The 27,942-nt window shown below is 36.9% G+C and overlaps 1 protein-coding gene across 8 annotated transcripts in view; it reads left to right on the forward strand.

The window, feature by feature from the left end:
- The window catches only part of Kiaa0825 (KIAA0825 ortholog), a 427,987-nt gene that overhangs the window by 59,315 nt on the left and 340,730 nt on the right, over positions 1-27,942 (forward strand). For 7 of the 8 annotated variants that reach the window (XM_060383593.1, XM_060383596.1, XM_060383594.1 and 4 more), the window contains 3 exons: positions 1,083-1,214; positions 10,674-10,842; positions 23,189-23,858. In XM_060383593.1, coding sequence (XP_060239576.1) covers positions 1,084-1,214; positions 10,674-10,842; positions 23,189-23,858 — 970 coding nt within the window. In that variant the 5' untranslated portion in view covers position 1,083. Of the gene's footprint in view, positions 1-1,082; positions 1,215-10,673; positions 10,843-23,188; positions 24,290-27,942 lie in introns of those variants that run through there. The other variant, XM_060383600.1, reaches the window with a different exon arrangement.

A 27,942-nucleotide genomic window follows, 5' to 3' on the forward strand; every position in this document is an offset into this window, starting at 1 on the left:
CTATTTCCTGTTTATCTTCTTTTTTCTTCTTTCTCTCCCACCTCCCTCCTCCTCTTTCTGTCTCTCCCTTATCCACCCTATCTTATATTCTTAATTCTTAAATATATCTTTTTGTGGTTTTAATAATCTTTGAGCTCCATGGACTCCAAGAATGGACACAGAGACATACAGAATGATCATAAAGCCTAATAGAGCCATATAAAAACAAAAACAATGGAAAACGATATATGTATGCAAAGGTAAAGCTTTGAGACTAGCAATAGGACGACAATGAAATAAAAGTTAAAATCAGTTTTTAAATACCATAGCATCCATCAGCATTTCTTTTTTTATGGGATGGATTTTGGATTCCTTCCCCATTAAGCATCACAGAGCAAACTAGATGCAATTTAAAGCCTCACCTCAAATCTGGTCAAAACAGATTTGTAGACATGTGGTGTCCCAACAGAGTTCAGACAAGTGACCTCTGAGTTTGATGTTCTCACTCGCCAAAAGTGTTCCTTAGGGCACAGGGGTCTTTTCTGAGACTGACACTCCACCAAGGACCATGTATGGATATAACCTAGAACCTCTGCTCCAATGTAGCCCGTGGTAGCTCAGTAACCAATTGGTTTCCCATAGTAAGGGGAACAGGGACTATTTCTGACAGGAACTCAATGGCAGGCTCTTTGACCTCTCCACCCCCTAAAGGAGGAGCAGTCCTGCTAGGCCACAGAGGAGGACTCTGCAGCCAGTCCTGATAAACCAGTATCAGACAAAAGGGGAGGAGGTCCTCCCCAATCGGTGGACTTGGAAAGGGGCAGGGAGGAGATGAGGGAGGGAGGGTGGAATTGGGAGGGAATGAGGGAGCGGGATACAGCTGGGATACAGAGCTAATAAAATGTAACTGATAAGAAAAAGAAAAAAAAAAAAAAAGAAAACGTAATGAGCTTTATAATACCCTATTTCTTAAATTTCTCTATTTCTTTGAGTTTGCAAATAGAAATTATTGGTTTTGATGCAGTATCATAACTTGAGGTGGGCCATGTTCCTTCTTCCACCCCGTTTTCTCATTTGTGATCAGTTGCTTTCCTGTTTCACAGAATGGATGGGTCAGATGAATATTCTCATAATTCGATTGACCTACAATGTCTGTTAAATTCATTTCCTGGAGATTTGGAGTTTAAGCAGATCTTCAGTGACATTGGTGAACAGATGGAACAAAATGCTACAAGGTAACGAGTGCAAGTGTTTAAGTTGTTTCCATGTTTTGTTTTCTTTTTTAGTGTCTTTTTAAAATGTTTTTCAAACATCTATTTAAAATGTTTTTTATTCTTATTTCATATGTACTGGTGTTTCGCTTGCATATTTATGTGTGAAGGTGTCAGATCCCCTGGAACTAGAGCTACAGACAGTTGTGAGCTCATGTGGATGCTGGTAATTGAACTCAGCTCCTCTGGAATAGCAGTCATTGAGTGCTCTTAACTGCTGAGCCATCTCTCCAGCCCTGTTTCCATGTTCTAGTCACATAAAAACTACCAAGTTTGGCTTTAGGACTACTTCTTATATACTCATATGTTTTTCTTAATCTTCTTCAAAGATGCTGATTAAGCTTTATTCTCCATTTAACACAACTGTCTTCAGCTGGTCATTACTCTTGTGTGCCTACTCTTCTGCTGACCATAACTTCCAGAACCCATCTACTTCCTTCACCCTAAGCTCTAGGATTACAGAAGTGTTCTACAATGCCCAAATCTTAGATGCATGCTGTAGCTAGCGTGAATACAGTTTGTTTTTGTTTTTTTCTGAGCCATCTCCTCAAGTTCTTCATTACCTTTAAGAAGGTTATAAAATACAAGCACTGTCTCCAAACAGGTAGACTCCCATTTATTATATTGTTAGTCATTGTATTTAGAGTTTGCAATATAACAGATTTTCTTTTAATTTTGGGGTGCTGGGGTATTGTTTTGAGGCAGGGTTACAACCCAGGCTGTCCTAGAACTCTCTCTTTAGAAGAGGCTAGATAGACTTGAACTCAGAGATTCATCTGAGTTTGTTTCTTGGGTGCTGGGATTTAAGGCTTGAACCACAATGCCCAGCTCCAGGCTTTCATTAATACATTTAGAAGTTAGCATTTTGGCTTGTAAGAAAAGGGACAATGTTTAAATTTGAAGCCAAAGTATCAAAATAAAATGATAGTGTCAGCTCACAGTTTGTGAAAACAAAGCCTGAAAATGGAGCAAGGGATGTACATGCCTGTAATTCCATGCAATGGAGGGAGGGGCAGGAGAATAGCAGTAAGTCTAGGGGCTACATAGTGAGACCCTTATAAAAATCAAGGTAAAAAAATACTTACAATTGACTTTTTAAGACCAATGCTTTAAGAAAAAGAAGAGGAAGGAAATCTTTTCCTTTAATTTCAATAGGAAAAATTAAACATCTTATTTTTAATTTGGTTTTGGCCTTATATAACATATATGTTAAATGAAACATATGTGTCTTGTATATATAAACATATATTTATATATTATATATATTTAATATATACTGTTTATTTATTTAAATCTAGTAACTGTATAAGAATTTAATGTATTTATGTAATATTTGTGTTATATTATATGATAGAATTTCTAACCTAAAGAAATGAAAAGAACATTAAATAATAGATTAACAAGGTATTTATGTAAATTATAGAGGTAATTATATTTTAAATAATTTTTTTTTTTTATTTTGGCTCCATCAAAACAAAGCAAGACATTGAATGGTATTTTTGTTATGTACTTCTTCATTATGTGCTAAATCTCTGTTTTGTTTCCTTCTCCCACTTGATCAATAAAAATAATATTTAAGAGTATAATAATTAATTTTTTACATTCATAAATTACTATTTATGTTGAAATTCATTGTTGATTTTATAAAAAAGCGTGGTATAGGATACTATTCTTACATTAAAAACCTTTTATTGCCCATATATTAAAAATGAACTTATAGCCTCAAGTGACCATTGATCTGCAGCAGGGATAGAAGAAGGGACTAGCTCTATGTGCTGCGTACTACATTTAGAATCAAGACTATTTTTCATCAAATTCAATTATGTTTTTATTATACTCTAGAGTATAAACATAATAGTATAGAGTACATATATTTTCAAAAATAAAATACTGAATAATAACTATGGTTCACAAGAGTATAAATCATTTATGCGCTCATGTATTGCCTTCTAACAGAATAGCTTTTAGAAAATTGTATGTCATGACGAATCAGTTATGCCACACTTACACTTCAGTGGTTGAATTACCCTTGGCATTTCGTATTCTAACAGTTGTATTTATTTCCTGATGGTGCACATTGAATAAGTAATGAACATCCGTATGATGTGGGTTCCCACATTACTTTTAGAAGAAAAAAGACATTAGCAGTCCATTCTTAAATACAGTATTTTTCCTCCGACTTGAATTTTCTATGCTTTATTTCTTACAGTGACCCTGACAACTTAAGTGTGAGTTCCTTTTCCCTCTTCTTAATATCATCAAGTTTTATGAGCCACAGGGTCTTTTGCCTTCCCACAGCAGTAATTCCCCAGAATGGACCAGTGTGCCCAGAGGTCACTGCCCCTTCACCTGCCTTTCAGCCATTCTCTCAAGTCATTCTCGTGTTAATTTCTTCATGTCCACTCAAGCCAAAGCAGTGTGACTTGTACTTCTGAGAAGTGAACCATTGGCAATAAATTATTTAAGTTAAACACATATCACAACTGATAACAAAGTTTAAATAACCTGGGAGGGACGAGTGCCAAGAATTGTGCCCACAAACACTGAAATGAGAAGGCTGCACAAAGCCTGGGACAGTTTCTGAGGAGTCTGCAACTTACTCATTTAATAAGATACAGAAGTACAGAAGTTCTTTGAGGTTTACAATGTGGCATGAAATGATTTCTCGCCTACTTAGACAGATACTACTGTATTTAAAATCTTGTTTTATTTTTTTGCTTTTTAATTACAGCCAACTTGTGTATAGCTCCTGGGTCAAATTTTGCTGACACTGACATAAAAGTCTACTGTTTTCATCTTGGTAAAACACAAGAAGTGTTACCTGGGAAATTACCACATGTCTTAGTTCAAGAATTGGGAGATGAGCTGGGACAGGTTATTTTGAGAGAATATTGTATATATGCATTATATATTTTTCCATAAGATGGCATGTATCCTATATACCCACTTATATTTCACCTAGTTAATATTTTCACTTCCTTGTAAATTTTTTTTATAGTTTCTAACATGTTTGTTTACAGGTCTAGAAAGAGAAAGTAACCAAAAGAAATCTTTCAATAATCTATAAACCTTGGGCTTCTCATGAAAAAGCCATTAATCTGATGGTGTGCACACATAAAATTTCTATCTTTTTTTCACCATGGTAAATTACATGAAAAGAAAATCATTTCAAATAATACTGTATTGTTATTCTGGCAGTAGTTTGTCAGTTATCTAATAATAAAGTTATTAAAGATAAAAATAGCATTTCCTACTTTTGTGTTAACTGCCTGTTTTTGAAGTTTGGTTTGGACTGTACGGTAGGATGCCTGTCACTGCTCCCAGCCTACTCACCAGCAACACCAGGCCACAGGGAGAGAAGCGAGAAAGGGCCTCCTGTTCGATGATCACTAAAGCTCAGGTCATTCCTTTCAGAGCCAGCGCCCTTCTGAGGAGGCCCACTCCAGCACTCCTCTCCTGACACAGACGCCGTCTCTAGACCGCTCAGTCGCCTACATTTTCCAGGCCCAGTTTATAGCTCCCACTTTGTAGTTTTCTCCTGTTATCCCTGAAGCTCCGAACATGATGTCTGGTGATACCCGTGGATAGAGGTGGCACTGAGTAGAAAGACTGTGAAATCTAATCTCAGTCTTTCTTGCTTTCTCACCCCTGCTGGCTCCTCTCGTTCTCTCACAAATCTATTGGACAATTTTTTTCTGTCTTACTTTTTATTGTTGTGATAAAACACCATGACCAAGGCAATTTATAAAAGAAAGCATTTAATTGGGCTTACAGTTCTTAGAACCCATGCAGGAGGCAGACAGAATGCACTGGGAATAATGTGACTCTTGAAACCTCAACACTCTCTCCTGCCCCATGATGTAGCTCCTCAGACAAAACCACACCTCACAACCTTCCCAAGTTCTACCATGTATCTGTTGAATCTCCATTGTATGCAAATGTTGTCCAAATACTCAAATGTATGAGCCTTTGGGGAGGGGCCATTTTATTCAAACAAGCCCACTATTCTGTTTCTACTGTATCATTTTGAATGTCTGGGGTGGTCCTTACTCCTTAGTCCACTGTCCTGCTTTAGCCCCCTTAAACCTTTGTTCATTAGATCCGTTAGATAACTGTGAAGAAATTCTTTCAAATAACTGAACATTTCAGGAAATTTGACAATTTTTAAAGGTTATGCTTATTTTCAAGTATATTTTCAAACTTTCCCTACTGTCAGCCAAGCTGAGAGAAAGATAGGAGACTAAACAAGTCTTCTAAGAGGACTAACTTCTGCTAGAAAAGTGACCACTATATCTCTTTCACTGTATAAGGACTTGAGAGTAAAAACACACTTACAAAAGGATATGAATATGTATAGACATCCATATTTCACATGTATGTGACTGTCCTACAGGATTAGAGGCGTAATAGTCCACCATCTCTTTAAGCTGGATAGGTGCAGAACCTGACAGCTACTCAGTCTGAGAAGCTATGGCTTTGGACTTGGGAAGCCTGTGTAGGCTAAAGGTGTGGAAGCACGATGGAGAGTTTCTGATGCATAGTAAAAGCCTGAAGAAAGCTGGAATCAGATGTACATGGGTGAGGGAAGCATCAGATAGACACTCTGGCCCTGGGAGAGCAGTTTCCAAACACTGACTGGCTTCCTCTCATTTTTTCACCCCACCTCCAGCATATTAGATGGTTCCAACCATATTCAGTTGCTATCCCATATCACTGGCCTCTAGAAACACCTTGCAAGTTATTTTCTATTAAGGTTTTTCTTTTAAGAGTACAGTTATAACTTTCTGAAATTACTAAAACCTCTCTAAAATAGAACACAATTCAACGTACATGTGTTAGTTTCTTTCATAACCAGTAAGAGGGCTCATTTCTAGGATAGTCTAATTTTCCTTCTCCCTCCAGCCATTGGTTGTTTATAGTTCTTTGTCTAGAAACGGGACTTCTGAACTTTCTCTTCTTTCATGTTAGCCCCTGCAGTATTTTTTTTTAGGAATCTTCTTGACAATTAAAACATTTTCCAACAATATCTTTATCTGAACAAAACTAGTCTTTTAGTCAATTTAAATTATTATATTAATATAGTAATTAACATTACTTATCATTTTATCAAATTGTATTATAGTAGTATTTATAATCAACCTTCTTTCCTATAGATACCAAAGAATTTCAATAATCTGGTTGATAAACTAGGCCTATCTAAAAGCAAGATTCTATTTACCTTACAACTAGAAAATTCTATTTACCTTGCATCTATGTACATGAATTCTAAAAAGAATTCACATCAAGTTAAATTTGTAAATAATTAAGACTTCAGAAATGTAAAAGCTTCATGTCTTCCCCTATCCCATTTTTTTTCCATACTATAAAGTCTTTGATAACTAGTAAAAGGGCTCATCCCTGGGGGAGGGTAATTTTTCTTCTCCTTGCAGTCATTAGTTGCCTGTAATTCTTTATATAGGGATGAAACACAGGAGCTTACCCTTCTGTGATAACTTGTCTGTCAATATTGCCATTACTCTGGCTTTCTTTGTGCAGCCATTTCTAGGACAGACTTTCACAGCAGACTTTCTAGTACTCTGGCTCTTGCACTCCTTCTGCTCTTTTTTTTTTTTTTTTTTTTGAGATGTCCCCTGATTAGTAGAAAAAAGGACTGTGATGTAGATCTATCCACTGGAGCTTAGGTTCCCATAATCCGTTGACCTTTTCATTGTGTTTAATTGTGGCTTTCTATAATGTTCCCTATTTTCTTTTAAGAGAGGTTCTTTGGTTAGGGGGGCTAGTTGTATTTATTATCCAGTGAAGCATAGTCATTCCTGAAACCATATACACACAACAATTAAAAAGGGACCCAGCAGGTCCTATTCTTATATTTGCATATATATCTATCACGCATATACATGTATTTGTACCTAGATATATTTAATATATATGTATATAACAATAATAATCAAAGAAAAGAGTTTATCAGCTTGAGAGTTGTGGGGAGGGCCTTCATGGGAAGGCCTGATTACCGGAAAAATAAAGGGTGAAAGTGGTGCAATTTGCTGGCCAGTGGTGGGGCATGCCTTTAATCCCAGCACTTGCGAGGCAGAGGCGGGCAGTTCTGAGTTCACATCTGGTCTGATCTTCAGAGTGAGTTCCAGGACAGCCAAAGTTACACAGAGAAACCCTGTCTTGAAAAACCAGAACAACAACAACAAAAAGCGATGCAATTTTATTTTAATTTTAAAAGCACTAAAAGTACATAATAAAAATAAGTAAACAATTTTCTATGCCTTTTGTTGGGATTTATGAAATAAAAATTTCAAAAACATTCTAACATTCTGTGTTAATTGGTATCACCTGCAAAAACATACTTCTCTGATGAGTTTTGACAGGTCCATTAAATTATGGGAGTTCTAAGAGTCAGTTGAATACTATGGCTACTTAACAGTTGCGGTAGTAGGTTCTCCCTTCCTGACCCAATTAACACTGCAAGGCATTCATTTCATGGAGTGGGCCTTCGCCCTTACAGCAAATGACTGGTTATTCCCATGACATCCAGGACACTGTTGTACCACATGACCTGCCACGGTGGTTGTTGTCTCTTGCCCGGCTCATAACTGGGTAAGATTGGTGATTACTTTTGTCCTTGGTAACGTGCATAGCACCTTTTAGTACTATGAAAGCCATCCAGTAAAGCTGTCGCTTCCAGGTGGGTTCTTCCCCCATGCCATGTGACTCAGTGGTGCTTAACACAGGACACAGTGCTTTTTGGAAACAGAAGACCTGTTGTACACAGAACTCACAGTGGTTATGACAGCCTGCACAAGGCTAAGTCTCATCATGGAGGCTTTGGAGAAGATGGGAACATAGTCTGATCCCTTGCTAAGGAGTTGCTTGTAGTTGATGGCTAAAAGAGTGGGAGTTAGTTTTCTTTAAGGGTCCTGGCCTGCTGGCCATACTTTAGTAAAGTACATGAACAGTACAAAAAGGTGCTCTATGTGTGTAAAAGTCAGAGAACACGAAATTGGGTGAGTAGAGAAGGGGAGATGGATCTGACAGAGTGGATAGAGGGGCTATGGACGATTAAAGTACATTGTATGACAATCTCAAAGAACTAATGAAGGCCAGGATTATATTTGTTACATTTTTATGTTGGTTAGTGTAGTTTTCTTTTAAACTCAGGACTCGGGTCCTCATGTAATTGGCGTATAATTGGGTATTTATATTTTTCCAGTAACATTACTATTATAAAAATGTTGGGCAATTTATGGAGGCAAGAGTCTAATACTTTTTAGACTTTAAATTTTGTACTAATGTTTGGGTCCTAGCAATAACTATGACCGTTTGTTGAATTGTCTTAGTAATGTTTTCATAACTGACCATGCTGCTAAAAGAAACTTGAAGTATTTTGTAGTTAGGAAATTCTGAATTCAGAATAACCACATACGCTATTTTAGAAAACTTAGACTAGACATTGGCAAGATTACTCCCCATACTTGAAACTGTTTGAAATACAATCTTTGAAAACACTGTCTTAAAAGTGTTTAAAGTTAATTTTTTGTCTAATTTTGACCTAAATTAAAGAAGATGATTTGTTAGGTTACATACTTGCCTGGCAGCCTCAATCTTGAAAATAGCCTTTTATATAATAATTCCACATGAAATCAAATAAATGAGTTTTTAAAACCAGATACATGGTCTGTAAATGACAGATTGACAAGATGTTTTATAGGCAACTGAAAGCAAAATCAAGTGAAAGGAAGTCAGCTTTAGTTCCTGGCGCTGAGGGAGGTCCCTTGAAATGCAACTGCTTAATCCCTTTATCAGTATTTGGACAAATTACTGAAATATCCAGCACTCTGGAGGCTTTACACTGCTTATCAGCTGTAGCTCCTCTGCCCAGATTTAGATGTTGGAGATAAGCCCAGAGGCTGAGCGCTGACAGAAACAGGAGTTGCCGAGTCTTTCCAGTTCACATTGCTGAACTAGATGTTGGGTTTCACTCAACGAGGCATGAGAGCATGCTACAGTACAAACCTTTGATGAAGGATGTCTAGAGTTGAGCTGTATGCCTTGGGCTTTCTCTTTCTCAGTTCATAGAAATGCTTACAGAAGGAAGAAAATGCATGTCAGCCTCTTGTCAGACCTAGAACTGGTATTCCTTAGTAAGACCATTCCATCAGGAAAGTCAGGGGCTGTGGTCAGTGGAGGTTTTGTTTTTCTTTTAAGTTCTTTGTTTTCATGAAAAGGCTATTTGATTTTCAGAATATATTATTTTCAAGATAACTTCATTTAAATTCACTCATGTTCAGAAGTCTCTGGAAAAGCTTTGCTCTGTTATTGTGTATTTTTATGGGACACCTAATAGAATTCAGAGACTTTAACATCAGTTTTAATAAGCAGAGCTTGGCCTCTAAACCCTACATGGTTCTATCATGTGAAACCTCTAATTAATAACAATTAGACTTTCAAAAACAGTGACTTTACCTTTTCGTAACTAATCGTCCGTGATAGTATTAGAAGAAAATTGCAGAGCTGTCAGATTTGGGTGGATTCAATGTTAGAGAAATCTGTTTGTATAATCATTCTTGTTCTTCTATTTTCGGTCTGCCACCATTTTGTGGTAGTAATATGTCATATCCATGTGGCACCGCACGTACTCTGCATAAAGTTAATGGTTTGCCCCATAGAAGATTTATAAGCATTGACACACAGATTTATATACAGACATTAATACAACGGTACATCTAATATTAAGGCCGCCGATACTTGTGCTATAGAAACACTTAGGAAATTGAGAAAAAGTAATGTTTAAATTTTACCTAATCATTGCACATATATCATTACTATTAATGTGTATTTTATTTTCTTCCAGCCTTTTTATTTCATTTTATGTGCATTTTATTTCAATTTTAGAATAAGCTGGATGTTAGTACATTTAACCACGTTAATATTGTGTATATGACTCTATACATTATAAGCTCTATGTGATTCCTTCTTGACTTTTAACTCTTCTATTGACTTAAATCTTCCATGTAGCATCATTTGCCTTTTGACATATGATGTCTGGTTCCGGATTGCACAGCCATCAAGTGTTTTTGCTGCCATCTATCGACTATTAGCACAGCCACTGCAGCATTACATCTGTGCCTCATACATAGTTTAATGCATGGGATCTTCCATGGCATCTCAAAGTAGTCGTGTCTTTAATATTTCTACAATTACAGTATTTCTATAAAAATTGGAACTCGCTTTCCAACTATGAATGGAAATGAACAACCCATTTCTTACTATTTTAATATTCTATGACTGAGTATTCTATGACTTTATAGACAGATTATATACAATTATATAACATGTAAACATTTCAGAACCTATAATATTGTGAGATGGCATTGCTTACATCCTACCAAAATGATTATTTTTTCTTCTTTGTAGCATAGAGCATTGCATTGAAGAAATACAGTCTGAAGTAAGCAAGCTCTGTCCAGATGTGCAGCTGCAAACAACAACTGACTGCTTCAAATGGCTATCTAGCTATAGTTATAATTTGTCTAAGTCACCATCCATTCCCCATGGAGATTTGATGAAATTCCTCAAAGCAATGGTAAAAATTACTTCTTTTATGGTAGAGTGGAGGGAAATAAATACAACGGTTGAATTACTGTATGCAAATATTTATTGTATTGGTAATATTAGCCTGTCTTACCTTGGGGTTTTCATTTTGAGTATTTTGTTTTTTTGTTGTTGATCCTATTTCTTCCCCCACCAAATTCTGTGATGTATTTTTACAATTGTTTTTAGCACTCAAGTATGGAAATGAAGGTTAAATCTCTTTCCTGGGTGCTCGGAGTGTGATGTGCAGTGTGCGGAGCTAACAAACATACTGATGTACCCTGCAGCTGTCTCCGCGTTCATGCTCATTACAGTTTTTGTTCTTTCTCAACGCAGAGCTTCTCTTTCCTCAAAATGGAAGACAGTGAAGAGGGCCTTGACTGTGTCATCTCTTAAGTGGCTTTATCTCCCATTCTCTGTATTCCCAGCTTATAATAATACCCAGTTTTGTTTTATTTTGTTTCAATTGATGCAGAAATGTACACAAGTCCACTGTTAAAATAATGGTCATTGTTTAATCATTGGCCACCTACTTAAGAGCAGTTTTTTGTTAACCTTCAACAAGAATAGTTATACCCACAGCTACAGGGTGGCTAGGTTACGAAAACATATTCTTATAGAAACAGCATAGTATTTAGGAAGCAGAAATTCTGTAGCTACAGTTTTAATTTAATTTAGCAGGGAGAAAAGGACTGTTTTTGTCTTAACATCAAAAACATTGATCAAGACAGATGTGGAAAATATCTTGAGGTTGTAGATGGTTTAGGATGACAGAATCAGCTGAAAAATGTTTTTTGTCTGTTGTTATTACAGTTGACTCTTTCATGCTTATATAGTAACACAAGGAAGATAAAGGAAGACTATATGCCCTAAAGCCTTAACCTTTTAGAAAATTCCTCTCATCCATTCTCTGTTGAAGGTGGAGCCCTGAAGAATAAATATGGATGTAGTTTTCCTTTAATTTCTATTAGGAGCTTTGTGTATTGGATTTCACTAACGTTGATATAATAATGCTTTTGCATTTAATTAAAAGCAAAAGCTTCCAATAATCTGCCACACATAAGTCATTCTATATTTACTGAAAGGCAAAGGCCACCTTAATTTTGTTCAGACTCATTTGTCTTATGAAAGACTTGTGGTTTTCTTACTGTCTTGGTTTTTTCACATAATCAGTTGTGTTATTTTTGAGGAAATAACCATGTTATTAAAACAGATTCAAATTAAAATAACCTTATCAATTTTTAAAATTTATTTTAATTTTCTTTTTAAATGTACTTTACATACCAAGGGTGACCCCCCTTCTCTCCTTTTAGTCCCCCAATTTTCTACTTGCCCTTCTCCTCTCCCTTTTCTCCCAGAAAAAGGGAGGGCCTCCCCCCGTATCAACCTTCCCCATCAAGTCCCATCAGGACTGAGCACATCTTGCTCCCGTGAGGCTAGGCAAGGCAGCACTGCCAGAGGGAGGTGATCCAGGAGCAGGTAATACAGTCCATGTTAGAAACAGTGCCCCAACTCCACTAGCCAGGCCCACCATATGAAGACTAAGCTGCCCATCGGCTACATGTGTGCAGGGGTCCTAGGTCCATATCATGCATGCTCTTTAGTTGATGTCTCAGTGTCTGAAAGCTCCATGGGCCTGGGTTAGTTGTCTCTGTTGGTCTTGTGAGGTTTCTTTCACCTCTAGGATCTTCCATCTTTTCCCCAGCATTTCCACAAGACCCCTGGAGCTCCGATCCATGCTTGGCTGCATGTCCCAGCATTTGTCTTGATCCACTGCTGGCTGGAGCCTCCCAGAGGGCAGTCAAGTTAGGCTCCTGTCTGAAAGCACCGCAGAGCATCATTAATAATGTCAGGGGCTGGCTGTCTACCCTGGGGTGGGTAGAGAGCACATCAAGTCACATGACTGAGCATCTCTCCCCTGAGGCCAGGGAAGGCAGCCCTGCCAGGGGAAAGTGAAGCAGAAGCAGGCAATAGAGTTCATGTTAGAGACAGCCCTACCCTCTCTGCTAGCCAGGTGCACCATATGAAGACCAATCCTCCCATTAGCTACATGTATGCAGGGGGCCTAGGTCTAGATCAGGGGAAGGGGGAAGGGAAAATTGGGGGAACTGGGAGGAGAGGAGGGAGGGAACACCTAGGGTGGGCCAATTATTGTTTGGATTTTCTTTCAGTCTTTGTTCCCTCTTTAGCCTTGCACTTCTTTTAGGCAGGGTAATTTTTGGATCACAGGTTTTGTTGGTGGGTTGTTGTTCCCCTCCTTCCACTAGTCCTGCAGGCTAGGTGGTCACTTCAGTCTTCACGTCCCCTCCTGTTAGGAGTCTCAGCTAGAGTCACACCCGTATCATCCTAGGAGCCAAACCTGTTGCAGGCCTACAGCTTGACAAAGAGATGTCCCACCTCAGTTTCCCTTCTTGCTCCTAGCCCTCACACCTCCAACCCTTGTTGTCTCCACATCTTATCTCCAACCTTATTTCCCTCCCAGTTCTATTACCTGCCCAGTTCCCTCTCCATCCATTTCTGGTGTCTACTCTATTTCTATTTCTGAGTGACATCTGGCACCCTTCCTTTGGCCCTCCTGGTTACTTAGCTTCTTTGTGTCTGTGGATTATATGGTTTTCCTGTGCTATAGGTCTAATAACCACTTAAGTGAGTACATACCATGTGGGTATTTCTGGGTCTGGGTTACCTCACTCAGGATAATCTTTTGCAGTCCCATCCATTTGCCAGCATATTTTATGATTTTCTTGTTTTTAATAACTGAGTAGTATTCCATTATGTAAATAAAATTTCCACATTTTTTTTTCATTTTATTTTTTATTTTATTAATAGTTACATTTTATTAACTGTGTGTCCCAGCTGTATCCCACTCCCTCATTCCCTCCCAATCCCACCATCCCTTCCTCATCTCTTCCCTGCCCCTTTCCAAGTCCACTGATAAGGGAGGACCTCCTCCCTTTTCATCTGACCCTGTTTTATCATTTATCTTCAGGACTGGCTGCAAAGTCCTCCTCTGTGGCCTAGCAGGGCTGCTCCTTAGCGAGTGGGGAGATCAAAGAGCCTGCCATTGAATTCATGTCAGAAATAGTCCCCCTGTTTTACTAGAGAAAAACCCACTTGGTTACTGAGCTACCAAGGGCTACATCCGAGCAGAGGTTCTAGGTTATATCCATACATGGTCCTTGGTTGGAGTATCAGTCTCATAAAAGACCCCTGTGCCCAGATATATTTGGTCCTTGTGGAGCTCCTATCCTCTCCACGTCATACTAACTCCCCTGTCGTTCATATGATTCCCTGCACTCCGCCAAGGGTTTGCTTATGAGTCTTAGTATCTGCTTTGATACACTGCTAGATAGAGTCATTCAGAGGCCCTCTATGGTAGGCTCCTGTCCTGTTACTTGTTTTCTCCTACGTCTAATGCACATCCCATTTGTCTTTCTAAGTGAGGATTTATCATCTTACCCCCAGGTCCTCTTTCTTGTTTATCTTCTTTAGATGTAGAGATTTCATTATGTTTATCATATCTTATAGATCTATATGAGTGAGTATATACCATGTGTGTCTTTCTGCTTCTGGGATACCTCACTCAGGATGATCTTTTCTAGATCCCACCATTTGCCTGCAAATTTCATGATTTCCTCATTTTTGATTACTGAGTAATATTCCATTGTGTAAAAATACCACAATTTCTGTATCCATTCCTCCGTTGATGGACATCTGGGTTGTTTCCAGGTTCTGGCTATTACGAATAAAGCTGCTATGAACCTGGTTTTGCAAATGTTCTTGTTGTGTACTTAAGCATATTTTGAGTATATGCCTAGGAGTGGTATAGCTGGGTCTTGAGGAAGCACTATTCCTAATTGTCTGAGAAAGCGCCAGATTGATTTCCAAAGTGGTTGTACAAGTTTACATTCCCACCAGCAATGGAGGAGGGTTCCCCTTTCTCCACAACCTCTCCAGCATGTGTTGTCATTTGAGTTTTTGATTTTAGCCATTTTAATGGGTGTAAGGTGAAATCTCAGGGTCGTTTTGATTTGCATCTCTCTGGATTGCTGGAGATGTTGAGCAACTCTTTAAGTGTTTCTCTGCCATTCTATATTCCTCTACAGAGAATTCTCTGTTTAGCACCATTTAATTAGATTGTTTGATTTATTGATTTTTAGCTTCTTTAGTTCCTCATATATTCTGGATATCAGCCCTCTGTCAGATATAGGGTTGGTGAAGATCCTTTCCCAGTCTATAGGCTATTGTTTTGTTCTGACGACAGTGTTTTTTTGCTTTACAGAAGCTTTTCAGTTTCATGAGGTCCCATTTATTGATTGTTACTCTTAGAGCCTGAGCCATTGGTGTTCTGTTCAGCAAGTTGTCTCCTGTGCCAATGAGTTCTAGGCTCTTCCCTAACTGATTTAGAGTATCTGATTTTATGTTCAGATCTTTGATCCACTTGGACTTCAGTTTTGTGCAGGGTGATAAATATGGATCTATTTTCATTTTTCTGCATGTAGACATCTAGTTGGACCAGCACCATTTGTTGAAGATGCTGTCTTTTTTTTTTTTTTTTTTCCATTGAATGATTTTGGCTTCTTTGTAAAAAATCAAGTATTCATAGGTGTGTGGGTTTATTTCTGGGTCTTCTATTCAGTTCCATTGATCCTCCTTTCTGTTTCTATGCCAATACCATGCTGTTTTTGTTATTATTGTTCTGTAGTAGAGCTTGAGATTGTTTTACAGGATTGTTTTGGAGATTCTGGGTTTTTTGTTTTTCCATATGAAGCTGAGAATTTTGATGGGAATTGCGTTGAATCTGTAGATTGCTTTTGGCAGGATCGCCATTTTTACTATGTTAATCCTACCAATCCATGAGCATGGGAGATCTTTCCATCTTCTGATATTTTCTTCAATTTCTTTCTTCAGAGACTTAAAGTTTTTTTTTTTTTTTTTTTTCAAACAGGTCTTTCACTTGCTTGGTTAGAGTCACCACAAGGTACTTTATGTTATTAGTGGCTATTGTGAAGGGTGTTGTTTCCCTGATTCCTGTCTCGGTACTTTTGTCTTTGGTATACAGGAGGGCTTCAGATTTTTTTTTTTTTTTTAGCTAATTTTGTATCCAGCCACTTTGCTGAAGGTGTTAATCAGCTGAAGGAGTTCTCTGCTAGAAGTTTTTGGTAACTCATGTATACTATCACATATCATCTGCAAATAGTGACACTTTGACTTCTTCCTTTCCGATTTGTATCCCCTTGATCTTCTTTAGTTGTCTTATTGCTCTAGCTAGGACTTGAAGGGATACGAAGAGAGTGGGCAGCCTTGCCTTGTCTCTGAGTTCAGTGGGATTGATTTAAGTTTCTCTCCATTGAGTTTGATGCTGGCTATCTACTTGCTGTATATTGCCTTTACTATATTTAGATATGTGCCTTGTATCCCTGATCTTTCCAAAACTTTAAACATGAATGGGTATTGGACTTTGTCGAATGCTTTTTTGTCATCTAAGGAGATGATCGTGTGGTTTTTCTCCTTCAGTTTGTTTATATGGTGGATTACATTGATGAATTTCTGTATGTTGAACTACCCTTGCATGCCTGGGATGAAGCCTACTTGGTCATGGTGGATGATATCCTTTATGTGTTCTTGGATTCAGTTTGCAAGTATTTTATTAAGTATTTTTGCATCATTGTTCATAAGAGATATAGGTCTGAAGTTCTCTTTTTTTTTTTTTTTTTTTGTTGGGTGTTCGTGTGGTTTAGGTCTCAAGGTGACTGTGGCTTCATAGAATGAGTTTGGTAATGTTCCTTCTGTATCTATTTTGTGGAATAGTTTAGAGAGAATTGGAGTTAGCAGTTCGTTGAAGGTCTGGTAGAATTCTGCACTAAAACCATCTAACCCTGGGACCCTCCACATTTTCTTTATCTGTTATTCATTTGAGGAACATCTGGGTTGTTTCCAGTTTCTGACTACTACAAATAAAGCCAGCATACGTTGTCACTTGAGTTTTTGATGTTAGCTATTCTGACTGTTGTAAGATGGAATCTTAGAGTCGTTTTGATTTGCATTTCACTGATGGCTAAGCACAGTGAGCATCTCTTTAAGTGCTTCTCAGCCACTGAAGATTCTTCTGTTGTGAATTCTCAGTTTAGCTCTGTACTCCATTTTTAAATTGGATCATTTGGTTTGTTGATGTTTAGTTTCTTAAGTTCTTTGTATATTTTAGATATTAGCCCTCTGTCTGATGTAGGGTTGGTGAAGATCTTGTCCCAATCTTTAGGCTACTGTTTTGTTCTATTGACAGTGTTCTTGAACTTATAGAAGCTTCTCAGTTTCATGAGATCCCATTTATTTGTTGATTTCAGAATCTGTGCTGTTGGTGCTTTGTTTGGGAAGTTTTCTCCTATGCCAGTGAGTTCCAGAATTTTTCCCACTTTGTCTTCTAATTAGGTTTACAGTCTCTGGTTTTATGTTGAGGTCTTTGATCCACTTGGACTTGAGTTTTGTGTAAGGTGATTAATACAGGTCTATTTGCATTTTTTTTCAGACATCAATTTAGACCAGCACCATTTGTTAAAGATGCTTTCTTTTTTTTCTATTGTATGGTTTTGTCTTCTTTGTAGAAAATCAAGTGCCCATAGGCATGTGGGTTTAATTCTGGGTCTTCAGTTCCATTTATCAACCTGTCTGTTCCTATGTGAACACCATGTAGTTTTTATGACTTTTTCTCTGTAGTATAGCTTAAGATCAGGGATGTTGATACCACCAGAGTTCTTTTATTGTACAGAATTGTTTTGGCTATCCTGGGTCTTTTATTTTTCTATATGAAGTTAATGGTTGCTGTTTTTCAGCCTGTAAAGAATTGTGTTAGAATTTTGATAGGAATTGCATTGAAGTTGTAGATGGCTTTTGGCAGTCCGTTTTTATATGTTAAACCTACCATTCAGTGAGCATGGGAGATCCATCTATTTTCTAAAATCTTCAATTTTTTTTCTTCAATACTTTGAGCTCCTGTCATACAGGTCTTCATTTGCTTGGTTAAAATTATACCAAGAAATGTTTTATTATGTGTTGCTTTTGTGAAGGGTATCGTTTCCCCAATTTTTTTCTCAGCCCTTTTGTCCCTTACATAAAGGGGGGCTACTTACTTTTTTGGGTGAACTTTGTATCTAGGCACTTTGCTAAAGGTGTCTATCAGCTGTAGGAGTTCTCTGGTAAAATGTTGAGGGTCACTCATGTATACTATCATATCATGTTCAAATAGCGATACTTTGACTTCTTCTCTACCAATTTCTATCCCCTTTATCTCCTTTACTTGTTTTATTGCTCTAGCTAGAACTTCAAGTACTATAGTGAAGAGATATGGTGAGAGTGTGCAGCCTTGTCTTGTCCCTGATTTTAGTGGGAATGCTGTAAATTTAACTTGATGTTGATTGTTGACTTGTATTATATTGCCTTTATTGTGTTTAGGTAAGTGCATTGTATCCTTGATCTCTCTAGGACTTTAAACAGGAAGGGGTGTTGGATTTTATCAAAGGCCTTTTCAGCATCTAATGAGATGATCATCTGATTTTTTTTTCTTCCAGTTTATTTATATGGTTTATTACATGGATGGGTTTTCGTATGTTAAAACATCCGTTTATTTCTGGGATGAAAACTACTTGATCATGGTGGATAATATTTTGGATATATTCCTGGATTCGGTTTGCAAGTATCTTAATGAGTATTTTTTTCATCAGTGTTCATAAGGCAGATTGGTCTGAAATTCTCTTACTTTGTTGGGGCTTTGTGTGATTTACATGTCAGGATGACTGTGGCCTCATAGTTGCCAATGTTCCTTCTGTTTCTGTTTTGTGGAGAATTTTGAGGAGTATTAATAATAGTTATGCTTTGAAAGTCTGGTAGAATTCTGAGCTAAAACTATCTGTCTCAGGGCTCTTTTTGGTTGGGATGCTTTTGATGACTGCTTCTATTTCCTTGGGTGTTATGCTTTCATTTAAATTATTAACCTGATTTTGATTTAATTTTCATAAGTGGTATCTATCAAGAAAATCAGTCATGTCACTTAGGTTTTCTAATTTTGTGGCACACAGGTTTTTTTTAAGTGCGATCTAATGATTCTTTGGATTTCCTCAGTGTCTGTTCTTATATCCCCCTTTTCATTTCTGATTTTATTAATTTAGATACCCTTCCTGTCTTTTAGTTAGTTTGGTTAAGGGTTTGTCTATGTTGTTGATTTTTCTCCAAGAACCATCTCTTGGTTTTGTTGATTGTTTTATTTTTCTCTTTAGTTTTAGGTTATTGATTTCATCCCTGAGTTTGATTTTTTCCTGCCATTGACTCCTCTGGGTTGTGTTCGCCTCCCTAGTCTTCAAGTAGAGAGTTGTTCAGTTTCCATGAATTTTCGGGTGTTCTATTATTTCTGTTGTTGTTTAAATATAGCTTTAATCCAAATTGGTCTGATAGAATACAAGGTGTTATTTCAATTTTCTTGTATTTGTTAATTCTTGCTTTGTGTTTGAATATGTAGTCAATTTTGGAGCAGGCTCCATGAGGTACTTAGAGTAAGATATATTCTTTTGGTTTGGATGGAATGTTTTGTAGATGTCTTGTTACATCCAATTTACTCATAACATTGGTTAGTTTCATTTTTTCTCTGTTTAATTTCTTTTTTAATGATCTGTCCATTGGTGAGAGAGGTGTATTAAAATTTCCTGTTATTAATGTGTTGGGGTCAATGTGTGATTTAAGTTTTAATAATGTTTTTTTTTTGTTTTTTTTTTTTTTTTTTTTTTTTACAAATGTGGGTGCCCTTGCATTTGGGCCACATATGTTTGGAATTGAGACATCATCTCTTTTTCCTTTGATGTGTACGAAGTGCCCTTCCCCATCTGTTTGATTAATTTTGATTGAAAGTCTATTTTATTAGATATTAAAATAACTACTCTGGCTTGTTTCTTGTGTCCATTTGATTGAAAAACCTTTTTCCAGCTGTTTATTCTGAGGTAATGTCTATCATTATTACTGAGATGTGTTTCTTGTATGCAACAGAATGATGGGTTCCATTTATACATTCATCTGTTAGCCTGTGCCTTTCTTTCTATTGGGGAGTTGAGGCCATTGATGTTGAGAGATATTGATGACCAGTTGTTGTTACTTCCTGTTATTTTGATGTTGGTAGTGGTAGGGTGTAGCTGCGCATGTTTTCTTTCTTTTGGTTTTGTAGCTGTGACATTATTTGTTTCCTGTGCTTTCCTGGGTATAGTGAACCTCCTTGGGTTTGAGTTTTCCTTCTAGTGTCTTCTGTAGGGCTGGGTTTATGGGTAGGTACTGTTTAAACTTGGTTTTGTCATGGAATATCTTGTTTTCTCCGTTAATGTTTGTTGAGAGTTTTGTTGGGTAGAGTAGTGTGGGTTGGCATCTGTGCTCTTTTAGTGTCTGCATAACCTCTGACTAGGCCCTTCTCGCTTCCATAGTCTCTGTAGAGAAGTCAGGTGTGATTCTGATAGGTCTGCCTTTATATGTGACTTTGCCTTTTTCCCTTGTGACTTTTATATTCTTTCTTTGTTCTGTATATTTAGTGTTTTGGTTATTATATGATGGGAGGATTTTCTTTTCTGGTCCAAACTATTTGGTGTTTTGTAGGCTTCTTGTATGGTTTGTTGTTGTTGTTGAAATGTTTTCTGATCCTTAGATTTTGGAGTCTTCTTCTTCTATTCCTATTATTCTTAGGTTTGGTCTTCTCATATTGTCCCAGATTTCTTGGATGTTTTGTGTGAGGGACTTTTTAGATTCAACATTTTCTTTCACTCATGAATTGATTTCTTCAATCATATCTTCTGCACCTTAGATTCTCTCTTTCATCTGTTGTATTCAGTTATTATTGATTCTTGTGTTTGTAGTTCCTGCTCTCTTCCCCAGGTTTTCTTTTCCAGGATTGCCTTGGATTATGTTTTCTTTATTGCTTTTATTTCCATTTTTAGGTCCTGGACAGTTTATTCATTTTTTTCTCCCATTTGGTTGTATTTTCTTGTATTTCTTTAAGGGGTTTACTCAGTTCCTTCACCTGTTTGATTGTATTTTCCTTTGTTTCTTTAAAGGATTTATTCCTTCTTCTGTTTAGTTCTATTTTCCCGCCATTTCTTTTAGATATTTATTTTCTTCTTTTAAGGCCTCTATCATTTTCATGACCTCTGATTCAAGATCGTTTTCTTGTGCTTCCAGTGTGACAGTTTCCTAAAGACTTGCTGTGGTTGGATAGCTGGGTTTTGGTGGTGTTATACGGCCCTAGGTTTTGATGCTGGTGTTCTTGTGCTGACCTCTAGCTATTTGGTAGACTCTGTTCATAGCATGCCTGACGGACTCTGAAGGTAATAGGTCTCTGGCGTTGTAGGTAGAGCTCGTGGCCCCAGATGTCCTTAGTCCTCTGGTTTTCCTACTGCTCCTTGATCAGTGCTGGCCTTGGGGCTGCAGACTGGGGAAGGTCTCAGGAAATGGCCAGATTGCTGCTGCTCCCTGATCTGTGCTGGTCTCAGGGGTTGGATATTGGTGTGGGTCCCTAGGATGGTGCAGGCCAGGGAACTGGGGTGTGGGTCCTGAGGTGAAAGTGGAGCACAGAGGGGCTTGGGCAGTGGCAGGCTTGTGACAGGCCAGGAGATTGGGGTGTGTGGGGCGGTCTCTTACCTGTTGCTCCTTGATCTGTGCTGGTCTAGGGGCCCACAAATTGGGCCCTTACCAATTTTTTTTTTACATGGTACTAGATTCAGTCTTGATGGCATTTTTCTATATCTATTTTTCAATGAAAACATTAGTCAGGTAAGAAACTGGCTCTTAGTATGATAGTTATAATGAGATTATTTTCACCATTTAAGTAATCATACAAAGCGTGTTTTAAACCTCTGTTATTCTTTGCTTGTCAGATATTTCCAGCTATTGGCTGGCTTATGGGAACATAAAGCCGAGACACTTATATAGCACTTCTGATTCACTGATGGCCTTAGTTCTGCTGGGTCTGGTGCTCTTGGAGAACATTTTCTTTCTCGATGTAAATAACTAAATAGTACAAGAGATAAGAGACATGGAAGCCAAGCATTTATGCTAGGTCCTTTCCCTCACTGAAAAACTCACATATGATGTTGGAAATGTCATTCTAGTGTGTACCATGTCAAATATCCTTATCCATAAATTGGGCTATTAGGGTTTCCAAATATCATTGTCAGAGTTTTCATTATGGACAAACCTGAGATTATAAGAAAAATGTCTTTTATATAATAAAATGTAGGTATCTGCTCTAATATTTGCATATTAAATGTGCATTGTAGTTCTTTGAGTGAATGAGAACCAGTTGCAGGGATTTGTCTAGCTGTTCAATTCTGAATTGCATGTAATACCTGTGGTATCTTTATCAATAAGAAAATTCACAGCCAGACTCATTTTTATGCCACTTGAGCCTTGCTTCCATTTCTTTTTTAATCAGCTTGTTTCTACTTAGAGAATATGAACTAATTTCAGAATTGGCTGAAAATGGATGTAATTAGGAAAGTCGTCATGTATGGAGAATGTGTGTATAATTCAGAGTCTAGAAAGAAAGTAATTTTTTTGTTCTTTTATTATTCCTAATTATACCACCATTGTTTTCTACCAACACAGAAAGATTAAATGAATAATTCCCTATCACCTTTTGGGGGCCTTTCTGAATTTTTTTTTTCCTATTTTGAGTTAGTTATTTCTTTGGAGTGAACAGAAATATTCTCAGATTAATTTTTACAGTAAAACCTTTCTTACCATTGTTTATAGCAATAAATTTAAGTGAAAGTTGGAATCTTCCAATGTATTAAATTTTATTTCTCAGGATGGCAGCTATTAGTGACCCCTAGGCATCTACTGTATTTAATGATTTCTTTTCTAGAATTATCTTAAGGATTGTATTTGGGGGAGGGGTGGTTATAGTAAGTATATTCATTCAAGCATAAAAATTATCTGCCCGAAATTAATTAGGACATTATCTTGACCTTATTTTGTCTCAGGAACTGATTTATTCAGTGTTTTTTTCAGGTCTGTGTTTAGATGTGTTTAAGCTTTGCTATAGCTCAGGTTATACTGAATAGTGGGGCTTAAATGTGCATGTACAAAAATATAACTGAATAGATAGCTGACTGTACTTTCCACTATCTCAGTCCATAGGAGGGTGCTCATTCTTTACTGTCAGTGTCGATTAAACCCTAAATGCAAGACAAAAATATCTTGAGGAAAATAGAATATTCATTCTAAATTTAATCAATTACAAAATGTGTGTAGAAATAATTTTTGTTATTCTTAGATTTCATTACATTTCTAACGTTGTAATTTACTTTTATCAGCAAGACTTGCTAAATAATGAAGAAAACCAAGAAGAGATGATCCTGGATTTACTCTGGGACCTCTCCTGTCAGAGCGGCATCTCTTTCCTGTCACCCCTCGGAGGGACCTCCTTCTCCTTCCTCTCAGGGACATCTCTGCATTCTGTCGAAGATTACTCCTCTGTGGATGTAAAGTCTATTTGGGATGATGTAAGACTACATCTTCGACGCTTCTTAGTGAACAGGTTAGAAAGCCATAATGAGATGAACAATTCACAGCAAAAAATTGAACTGAAGAATCACTGTCTGCAGCAACTCCTCCTGCTCTACTCCGAATCTGACGTGCTTGCCAAGTATGGAAGCATACAGAAGAGGCTGCTGGCCAAGTTCCTGCGAGACTCCCTTCCCTCCTGCCGCAGAGATGGGGACTTAGAAGGAAGTGCTTGTGGATACCGAAGCGCGGTACTCGCGCTATATTCAATGATAGAAGAGGATTTTAACATTCTGTGTGAAATTTTAGCTCCATCCTCAATGGTGCAATTCATTAATGAAACTTACCTGGATACAGTTACAGAAGAAATGACAAAAATTCTTGAAAAATTTTGTGAGCTGCAGTTCAAAGAAAATGTTGTTCCTGTTCTTAAAACAAGCAAGAGCTCCAGCAAGCACAGAGGAACAGTGCATGCTTTGGGTTAGTGACATTTACTTTTTTTTTTTTCACTTCAGTCTTTCACACCTTTTCTGTTGTTGATATATGGTTGAATCACATTGCAAGCTTCAAAATAAAGTAGAAAATAAATGAGCTGAAGTGAGCTGAAAGCTCATGCATTCCTTTTTCTCTAAGTGTAGTCATGAACATGTTTTCCATTTTGTTAAGTTGTTATTGATACTGAAAATGTAAGTCAAATGAAGTTTTATTTTTCTGGAATGCATACATCAAATGATATGATGCTAGCTAGAAAACCTCATATATGTGTGTATGCAAATATAAATACATGTACAAATATATATACAACAAAAGAGCATGAACTTTATTATATTTTCCAAAGCCAAAACATTAGTACTTAAGGAGAGTTGTTTAAAGTTGTTTTAAATTTACATTAAATAAACTAGGAGTTGAAAAACTGCATTTTAGTCAGCCTATTCTAATAAATAGAAATTATAAATATTAATCATACTTTTTTTCATTGCTTACAAGGTATGGCACTTTATAGATCACTTGAAAGAGCTCTATTTTATATAATAATATATACAGTAAAATTTAATTTAAATTCCTAATTTTATTCAAAATATTAAAGAATAAAGAAAATATAACACTATAATAAACTTTCTTTTTAAGTTTTTAGTTTTCTACCAGTGGAGAAAAATAAAAATGTGATTGTTTTATTACCAGTTATGAAATACTAAGGAATATTTATTTCTACATATGTTTCTGAACTATATTATTTGAGTATTTGAAAATTAATTTTTTGGTGAATTATTATGTGTCATTGAATTTATGATCAGTTGACATTTTCTATATGACTATATATTGTACTTATCTTTGCCAGAAGACCAAATTAATATGATACATGCATTTTCAAATAAGTTAATATTCTGCCAAAATTTCAGTCTTTTCTTTGGTTGCTAAGTCACACTAACATATGAGCCAACTAGTTTGTGGGATGACAGTGCGGTTATGATCATGTAGTTCAGGAGCACTGTGGGTCCACATCAAGCAGGTGTACTTTCATCTTAATTGCTAACACATAGTTTTGAAATGTATTTCATGCCTGTGCTTGCTTTCTGAAAATTATATATATATATCAAAATCCTGCCTACCGATAAAGAGCTTTGTATATAAAAGCTCTGTCTGGGTTAAATACAGTTTATATGTAAGCCCACCTTAACGCTGGAGTTGGAAATTATTCACACAAACCTAATTGCACTAATCCTTCTCAATCACTGTCACCTGAACTTTTGTATAGGTCACTTTTTGTTTCTTTTTCCAGAGCTGAGGACTGAACCCAGGGCCTTGTGCTTGCTACCACTGAGCTAAGTGCCCAACCCTGTATAAATCACTTTTAAATGAGTGCTTACCAAATATTAGGTATTCTTATCCCAATTTTACATACAAAATAAAAACTTAGATTACCTCACTCTGGATTATGTGTGTCCGGTCAGGATTCATATTCACACTGAGGATTCATGTACAGGGTTTTTGTTTTTGTATAACATGTTTTCAACCCCCATGCTGTTAGACTGTATCTCAGAGTATGGAATTAAATGTTCTGCCATCAATAATAGAAATCTCAAACTTTCTCTGTCAAGTAGACCACCTGAACGTAGTTGAACTCAGCTTTATTGACTGCCTGTCAGATAATTCATGTAGCAGCAGCCATATTTAAAATTCTGAGCCAGACATGAATTGGTGAGAAAACCGAAGGAGCCGTTGCTGTCCTGTGAGAAACACCCAGCAGCTCACCCACAAGGCGTGTTTGTCTCTTCCCAGAACACAACTGTTCTCACCAATGACCAAATTCTGTTAACAAATTACAACGTTGAGAGAATGAACAGTAATTTACATTCTTTTTGGGATAAATTCTGGATTGGCTGAGTGAGAAATTATTACTTTTAATATAATCTATCTTTATGATTCTCAGTCTTTTCTATTTTACCCAATATTATAGAAAGAGCATTTCTTGAGTAAAACTTTATTGGTTCAAATAAGAATTTATATTATGTTACTTAATCTTTCTAACCACCTCCCAAGGTAGAGGCCATTAGTATCTCCATTAAACAATGTAGAAAGTGAATAGACATATCCTCAAGGGCACAAGGTGAATTAAGGATTCAAATTAGTGTCTGTCAGACCCCAGTTCCTTATTCTCTGACTATACTGTACTGACCAAACCCATTAAAGAGTCCATCTCTGAATTCTGTGTGCTGCTCATTGTCAGTTGTGGGTACTGCTGCACTCTTTTTCCACAGGGAAACTTTTTCTCTCGTTTGAAAGAATCACAGCTTCAGGCTGGAAATCTTGCTTCTGGTTCCTCTTTTGTAGACTATTAATATAGCTTGGGATTCATGTGTTTGCTTTAGTCTTAAGACAGTTTGGACCTACTGAGTTTTTGATTGCCTCCGATTTTATGTTGAGATTGGGCATTCTTCCCACAGCAGTCTGTGAATTACTTCTTTCTCTTACTCGAGCATCGAAGAAAGTGGCTGCTGCTTGTCACGATGGGTAGGACTTTATAAGACTACTCATGTGAGTTCATATAATCTTTTGAACAGTTCTTCATATTTTATGTGGGGAAACTGAGACTTGGTGAGGTAATATTCCCACAGCTACACAAGAAAGGAGCTTCCTAGGTTTTCGGTGATGATTTCTTCCTCTCCTCCCTCCCTCCCTTCCTTCTCTTTCTTTTGTTTTTGTTTTATACTGGAGATAAACACAGGGCCTCGCGCATGTTAGGCACATACTTTACTACTCAGCTACATATCAGGCCCTGGTATATTATCCTGACTTACTATTAACTCATATGTCAAAAAAGCATTTGACGTTGTAATTCTTAGTACAAAAAGTAGTCATTTGTGAAACACTTTAACATTTTGTCTAGATTTTCATCTTCTTTGGTTCTATACAGTACTCAGTAGGTGTTCTTGCTTTTCTTTATTATTGGCAGTGATTGTTAGCTGACTTATAATTTTCTTTTTACCTCAGAAACTGATTACTTTCTGTAGTTTCTATACTGTACTGTTTGTTCTTAGCTGGCCCTTCTGGTGGTGGTGTTCATATAGGCAGTCCAGAGTGACATCTGGATGTAAGCAATTCAGGCATACACACTCACATACATTTATATGTGTATGTATTCATATATATGTATACACACACACACACGTTTGACTTGAGCTTCCGTAGAACAAATCTAGTTATAATCAAAATGTTAACTGAAAATCTCAAGCTTTCTGGAAACTTTATTATAGTCTTAAGTCCTTTTAAAAATGAAAGCAAAATATGAAAATGAAAAAAAAAATATATATATATATATATATATGTCTCTATAGTCCATGCTGGGCTTGAACTTTCTGTGTGTCCACAATTTTCCTGTTTTCACCTCCCTAGTAAAGTGTGAGCCAGTATCTCAGCTGTTCAGTGTGCCATGTTGTTTTGTTTTGTGTCTTGGTGATTTGCTTTTTTGCAGTGCTATAGAGTTAACCCAGCTCCTTGTGTGTGCTGGCCAGTTGCTCTGTCACTGAGTCACATGCCTTGCCATTGGATGCCTTCAAGTTTCCAGAGGAATATAAGAGCCATGATCTTTTCAATAATTCTATCTTGTTATTTTGTGTTTTTATAGTTTCCTTTCTAATATTGGAGCAAAATATTACTTAAATGTTTATGCTATAGGAGTTTCTGCTTTCATTTTTTTAAAGGCCTTACGACCATGAGAAACAGTTTCCAGGAAGCTTTAGATTTTTAGTTAACACTTTGATTATAACTAGATTTGTTCTTTGGAAGCTCAGGTTATATTTACATGTGTTCAGATTTAATCCCCCATTTCAGGGGAGTCATTTTTCTCTATCTAAGTTTGGAATTACTAAGGAAACTAATTTTAATTGTAAAATTATATTATTTCCTCTCTATTTAAAATGTAGTTTTTAAATATTTTGGGGAGATGGTTATTTTGAGTGGTAAATTTTAGTTAAATTGATGTTCTATATTTTAATATAGAAATACATTATTAGGAGATTAGAAGTCTCAAATAAATTTCATAGCTCCCTCCACGTCTTACCTG

Source organism: Meriones unguiculatus, chromosome 5, assembly GCF_030254825.1.
Source record: "Meriones unguiculatus strain TT.TT164.6M chromosome 5, Bangor_MerUng_6.1, whole genome shotgun sequence".
In the NCBI taxonomy this organism is placed as follows: Eukaryota; Metazoa; Chordata; class Mammalia; order Rodentia; family Muridae; genus Meriones; species Meriones unguiculatus.